This window comes from Hylaeus volcanicus, chromosome 4 (assembly GCF_026283585.1).
Source record: "Hylaeus volcanicus isolate JK05 chromosome 4, UHH_iyHylVolc1.0_haploid, whole genome shotgun sequence".
Lineage (NCBI taxonomy): Eukaryota > Metazoa > Arthropoda > Insecta > Hymenoptera > Colletidae > Hylaeus > Hylaeus volcanicus.
Genome location: NC_071979.1, coordinates 3,801,958 through 3,809,538, shown reverse-complemented (window position 1 = coordinate 3,809,538; position 7,581 = coordinate 3,801,958). Strand labels below are relative to the sequence as shown.

Sequence of the window (7,581 nt, the reverse complement as noted above, 5' to 3'; positions counted from 1 at the left end):
AACAAAAATAATTATATAGTCATTATTGAGAAAAAAAATTGTCTTCGGCGTTGATAATATTCGAAACTTATTTAGTTTGTGTAACGAATCAGTGTTTAATATAATGACTTAAACAGAAAAGTTATTGTAAAAAATTACTAGTATGTAATCTCTTTTATCTTTGAACATTTTGCCTGTATCTGAATCGCGAAACTTTTATCTCCTTTTTTTATGACCCTTTAGATATCGAATTTCTCAGGAATTGTGATTTGCACGCCGCTTCGGTGTAAAAAAAAAGATAAAAAGTTCAATTTTATTCAAAAATCTATAGTAATCCGAGTTGCTCCTATCAGACTTTGCTTTTACGATGATCTTACAACGGATGACGTAGGCGAATGATTCACCGCGAGAACGAGTTGTACATTTTTCGGTCAGAAATAATGCGAATGCAAGTTATCGATCCAGTGTTTCAACGAAAACAAGAAAATGAAACACGTTTTCTATGAACATAATGATAGTTACTCGATGAACAAATTTATAAATTTCAGACGATTTAATCCTTTGATCTACGATTTACTGTAGGGTCGTGCGTGCCATAATGAACCTTCCTTGCGACCTTTCGTACAACATTTTTAGTATTTATTAACATAAACGATAAACCCATATACTACTATCATAACTTGATTTTAAAGATAGTGATAATTATATCTTATTTTATAGTATAACTTCATTTTTGTATGATTTTAAAGTAACGTAACAATGTAGAATAATGAGAAGAGTCACCCATGTTGAACCCAGATAACAATTCCTCAAAAATGAAACAAAAATAACTAAACAATTAAAGTATATTGGTAAAAAGATATTTGTATCTTGTATTACAAGTATAAAAAAAAAAACGCTTAATTACATGCAAAGTGAAACATCAAAATAAAATCATGAAAATAAACATCCATATTATTAATTAGTATAGTATTCAAACGAAGAAAAAATAATATTGAACACAATGCATTCTACGATAATCTTTACTCGCCTAAAACTGTGACAAGAAAAATTAAATAAAACAATTTTGTTCATACAAATAATGACAGATAGATTTACCAGAACTATACTTTTTTCTTTCAACTCCTACGATCTTTTTCAATTCTGTACTTTTTTCTTAATCTTCCGTTGATCTCTCTCTTAAGTGTCACAAGAAAAGATAATCTGTCTCATTTCGCAATAGTTTCTCACCTCTCTCGCATAGTCATTATACCGATACTAGAAAATTTCTGTGGGTTTTTTATTAAATCTCGACACAGTCTTCGGCACGAACTTATGGAACGACCTAATACAAAACTGTTTTCCCTTTCATTTTTGCCTAATATTTACCATTTACGAGAAAAACGTAGGCTAGTAATAGCGTGAACACTGCGTATAGAATCATCGACCGACTTCCAAGTGTCTCGGTGTCTAAGGCAAAAGCCTGTTAGGTAGCCTCATTGATGAGTTCTACAAACAAGACGAAACGTACACCTTTCCTCTTTTCTCTCCTCTCCACCTTTCCTACCACCTCCACGATCGAATCTTTCTTTCATTTTCACATCGAAGAATCTCGGAACTTGACAAAATAGAATCCCCCCTCCCTCCCCGTCTGCCCATCTACCACCCGTTTGCTTACCAGGTCATCTTCAAACTCGTCGTCGTCCGTGTCAGAGTCCGACCAACCTCTCAGCTTTCGAACTTTCTTTTTCACCTCTTTCTTCACCACCCTCGCTATCGCGCTTTCCGGCTGCGTGCAATCGTTCCATCGTTAAGGAAAAGTCTACCAAGCACTAACAACCGACCCAACCGGACATCGACTAGCTGCTGCTTACTGGGATATCGCCTAGCGATTCAAGAAATCTCTTACACGCTGTTAAGGAGTAGCGCGACGGGGTAAACACGTTGAAATCTTTTATTATTCTTGCTTTTATTTCTACATTCTCTGACAATTTGATACGTTAGAAATAGGGGTGCGCGGGATCCCGATCGGGACGGGAATTCCTCACGGGATCGGGATGGAATCCCGAGAATTTCAAAATCCCGAATACGTCCGGGATTCCCGTGAATTTCCGGGATCCCGCTTAAACTCGAGAATCCCGGATATTTTCGGGAATCCCGAACATTTTACGGGAATCTCACGCGTCCCTAGTTAGAAATGTAACTCCAAAAGAATTTTGTTGAAACGAAAAAAGCTAACGAGGCTGTTTGTATTTTTCAAGACGACGGACTTGATATCTCAGCAATCAATAAGTTTATTTACTTAAAACTTGGCATCTAGGTTCGTCAGGTATCCTATTCTCGTCTAAACTATAATGTAAGCAAACATTTGCAAAATTAAAGTTTTACAGCTTCACAGCTAAAACCGACTAGATTTGTGCCACTTTTATTTCGAAACATTTTATCGTTTTCAATATTTCTTTTTTTTTAAATTATTCATTAAAATACTGCTATCGTTGTAATAAATTGTTCGTAAATAAAATCACGTAACGATAATGCCTCACAGTGTATCACACAAATTTGTTGAAAATGGCAAGTGTTTATATACTTTTAAGTGGCAGTGTATGCTAATCAAGTATCTCTCCTTTAAAACTTGATGAAATTATTAGCCTCATAGAGCAACACGGAAATATTTTTCGACGAGTTCTTTAACACTCATGGGCCGATTATACAATCTCCACATAAATAGACTGGTCACGAGATGTCTCGTATTTTTTTGTGCGGTGTATGCAATTAGCTATTATCTCCGATATTAGCTACATATTACATAACGAATGTTTACAAATATAGCCAAGCATCTTTTTATCAAACTATTCGACCTTTACTTAGGTTCTTTTCACACCACACGAAATACTACGCTGTGGATCAGAAACAAAAAAAGATACCAGATCTAATTTAAAGCTAATATGACACCAAAACTGAAGTCTTACGACATGAAGATACTTGTGTTATTTAACAATATATTAACAAGGGGATGAGTTATAAACAAAAGATTAGTATAGCACTTTAAGAAATAAAATTGTCCTTGAAACACTTTTGAAAGATAAAAAATACCGTTACTATTTCATTAGATTTTACTGGAAAAATGAAAATAATTGTTTCCGTACCTCTGTCTCGTAAAATAAATAATTTATGCGTTATTTCAAAATGCATTTATGTCGAGACACCCTGTATTTCGAAAACAAATGGCTCCTGAACATATTTTTACTAAACATTTACCATAGTTTTTAAATATGGAATACATCTTTTAATCTTCTGTCATTTGCAGCAATAAATGCAACACTGAATACATAATTATAGATTAAAAATTCAACATACCAATTAAACTGTGACTTGCAAGATAGATATCGCTCACGAATATTCGCTTACATACTCGATATTACTATGAGAAAAAAGAATATATTTTTTAGTAAGAAATTTTAGTAAGGAATGGTACATAATTTTAATAACTTTAATTTTCAAATTGTCCATGCCTCGTATTTTTTTAATACGTAATATTTTAGCTCATATCGGAAAACATAATTAAAATAAGTTTGTTTTACATTCTACTATAAACCTGAATAGATATTCAAAATAAACTTGATGTTTTTTATCATATTACACATTTTTAATATATAAAGATCAGTTTTGTAGACCGCGTTTAAAATGTGAGTCATTATGCAATGAAAAATTACGCAAGCTTGAAAAGGATAATATCAATTTGTTTGTCGCACTTTATGAAGTATAGCACGTCTTAGCGTCTTACTTCATAAAGTGTACCTCGTGTTACCTCTGTACCTTGTTTTCGACAATATCGTGACCAGAAATGTTAACAGACAGATCTGCAAATGTAATTTAAAAGTTTGATGTACAGTTAACATTTTAAACCGGTTAGTTTCGGCCCTTCGAGTGTCTAAAGTGCTAAGTACTTTTTTAAATTTTCCCTTTATAACTCAATAATAAAAGAAAAATAATTTGTATCGATTCAAGTAAACGGAAAAAAAGGTGAAAGTAACTGCGACGATAAATACTCTATTATAAATGTCAACTTTGCTTCAATTGGCATTTTGCAAACTACATAAACCGCGTTCTGTGTCAGTATTTAAATTTTGTATAGACTCATTCGGAATACTGGTTCTTGCAAACTTTTAGTTTTAATTAGTAAAATGTTACCAATCTATAATTAATGAGGAATGTATCGCATCCTTCTTCTGTTTTTTATGCAATCAGACCGATAAAACGATACGCGTAACTATTACACTGTGTTTTCTACAAATACTTAACCTTGTCGGTAAAATCATTTAGTCAAAGGAGTTAAGTCGTCGACGAGAAAACATCTACAATGGTTAAAAACCGACTACATATAATCTAAAAAAAAAAAAGGTTGTAGCGACCAGATAACGATCTACGAAATGCGTAGTTCAATAATTCAGTACTAAATGGATCAAAAAAGTAATATAATTTTGTACAGTTACTCTGTTTACGTCAACAAATGTACTAGCAGAATGTCCGTTGCTATCTTCTATTGCAAATAACATAATTACGTTATCTTCTCTACTTCTGTTAAGGGGACTGCTAAGATAAATAAAAAAACGATTAAATGAATAAATGATTTTCTACAGGAAGCTATATCGCAATTACATCCGCTATTAAAAAGTACTCGTTAACAACTTTATTGGTAAATTATATCTTGTTAATATAAATTATTATCTGAATTAACGTTTAAATGTGTCCAATTTGTTTAATTTTTCAATTAAAATTCAGCTTTTAAAATTTATTTCACTTTTAATCGTACTTAACGTTAATATAATGATTCGAGATGCTTAGTACGTTATCTGTTATTATGCCGTGTATTAAACCTTATGTAATGGGTTCTACGCGAACTGTTACCTATCAATTTTAATACTTCATTTTTACCTTGAATATTTATCTTCAACGCGTGCACCGGTTTAAGATAAAAATATCGTTTGACATCAGAAAAAAAAAAAACAGGGATACGGATGTGGTCGCATTTAATCATACTATTTAGTCCGTGTATGTGTATTATACAGGAGAACTCTGTCCGACCAGAAGAATTGCCCCTTCTTAATAATAGGAATGTTATGAATGGTTTTTCCATCGCGAACTGCTTCTCAGAAAAGTATTACCCAATTTATCTCTATCAGAGATAGGGAAAATTCTTTTCTAAATAACAATCACAAATAACGAATAAAAAAAAAACAAGCTTCAAGTTAAGCAACTCTTTGCTCGTTACATAAAAATTCGAATTCAGTTTACGAAATGGAATATTTCACGGTATACGACCAGGTCTTTAATTATCAAGTGAAATAAACGTTAGAAATCAATTATAGAAGAATTTGATTCACTATTGAATATTTGAATTCAGTGTATAAAAAGGAATATTTCAGGGTGTACGACCAAGTCTTTAATTATCAAGTGAAATAAACGTTAGAAATAAATTATAGAAGAATTTGATTCATTATTGAATATTTGAATAAAATTTTATACATCTTTGGCCTCTATATCATGTCGAATCTCAGTCGTCTACTATATGCAGTTTCGACTACTGATGTTTTCATTTTTTCATTGGAAAAATGTCCACGTGCTTTCTTTTGAGAAGTGTAAAAAAAGAAGTAACTCGAAACGTCGCGGCAATGTCTTAAAATTGGTCGCGTTTAGTCACATCACAGAAATGTGAAAACCGAATACGAGAAAAAACAGCGAGACAATAAAAGTACAAACGCGACTGTGTCAAGGTGAAGGCGCGTCTACGTCAACCGCGCGCGGTGAAAGCAGATGGGGTACCTATACTTGGTCGTAACTGTACTTCAAGAAGCCCAGTATCGAGAGACAGATTACAAAAATACTTTTTCGGAAAATATACGAATACAAAACGCGATATAAATGATAATACAAATAGAAGATAGTGCCAACAAAATATCTATAGAAAATAGATTTCTTTAAGTTTGTTTTATAGTTGTAACTAATTACCACGTGTAATATTTGCGTCATTTTTTTTAAATGTTTTTATTCTGTGTGTTTCAATTTTTTTAATTTTACTTTAATTCTCGACAAAATTATACGAATGATCACTAACGATTAATATCAAGTATCAATTTTAATCAATGCACGTCGTGGAAAATACTGAGTACAAATTATTCTTAATTTAGTGTTTCGTGAAGTTAAGTTTACGGATGAATTCATATGTTCCTTTATAGTGGTGATTATGAATTCACTATAAATTAGTCATTATTTCTTTATGAGAAATACAAAGTTTAATAAATATTAAACTTACATAGTTTAATAAATATTAAACTTACATTTTGATATATTTAAAGAGTGATTTAAATGCATATAAAATAAATTATAATATATTAAATGAATATGCACCTAAACATTATACCTGTAGCTGAACATGAAATCCAGTGAAGAATTCAACAAGTAAAAACGTATCGACCGAAACTATAAAAGTCGATGACATCAGCATCCACTGTTGCATGCTTCCCTAAATTACTTTTTCACAGAGTTAACGTATACGTACAAATTCGACGTATCCATTTGCATATTTTAACGAATATAAACACTTGGAGTTTGGCACATGTAGCAATTGAAAATAACCATTTGCTAAAAGGTTCTTCAACCGAATCATCATTATAATATATATATAAGTATATATATATATTCATACGAAAAGTACAGAGTAGCATTTAAAAGTGGGAGTACTTCAAACCTAGTACCATAAAATTTATTCATGTAACTCACACAACCTTTCAACTTCCAAATAGTATTTGAAGTTTTTGATTATGTGAATACATGATATATTATATTACTAATTATATATTAAACATGATGTATCTTAATTCACGCCTTGTAAACATTTATCTCGTGAAAATAAGATGTTTTCAATTTTAAAATTACGGAGAATAACAATATTATTTCTGTTAATTTATATGAAGCAGGGAATATTTGGCACATACAAAATACCAGGGGTATTTCATACTGAAGCATCTATAAAAGCTCTTAAATATTAAAAATTACCCAATTTCATACATAAATGAGGGCAAACCATTACGCAGGACTATATTAATACCAAAGTAGTTGGTAGAATAAATAACGAGTCATCCTACCTTCTTGTATAGTTTAATCCATGTCAGATCACCCTTGTTGTCGGTGTATTGTAGTCCGAAAAACCACACCTCACGTAGTCCGATTGTTTTCACAACCTGGTCAAAAAGTTGTTTTCCGGTAGTCGTCTGCTGGATCGCGAACTCCAGTTCGGCGTCCATCGTCGTCACCCTGACGTTCATCTTTACATAAAAAAAAAAAAATGATATGAATTAAATTATAGTAAACGAAGTTTATAATAATTAATTAACAAAGAAGATGTTCCTATTTATTATCCCTAAATTCATAATCACCATTTCATTTAAATAATTCGCGTATGCCTGAACTTTTTTAACTAATTTTAGTTATACCAAATATAGCACTCGAGGCAATAAATGGAAACGATTTTCTGATATAGCCACTCTAAAACAAAATGCTAAGGCTGTACTATCAATATTTATTAAATCAACCATAGCTATAGATGAATCTTCCAAATTGTTT

At 31.7% G+C, this 7,581-nt stretch overlaps 1 protein-coding gene across 4 annotated transcripts in view; it reads right to left on the bottom strand.

Annotated features, from left to right (window-relative positions):
• The window catches only part of LOC128875705 (moesin/ezrin/radixin homolog 1), a 37,728-nt gene that overhangs the window by 24,377 nt on the left and 5,770 nt on the right, over positions 1-7,581 (bottom strand). For all 4 annotated transcript variants that reach the window (XM_054121528.1, XM_054121530.1, XM_054121527.1 and 1 more), the window contains one exon: positions 7,104-7,283. In XM_054121528.1, coding sequence (XP_053977503.1) covers positions 7,104-7,283 — 180 coding nt within the window. The remainder of the gene's footprint in view (positions 1-7,103; positions 7,284-7,581) is intronic.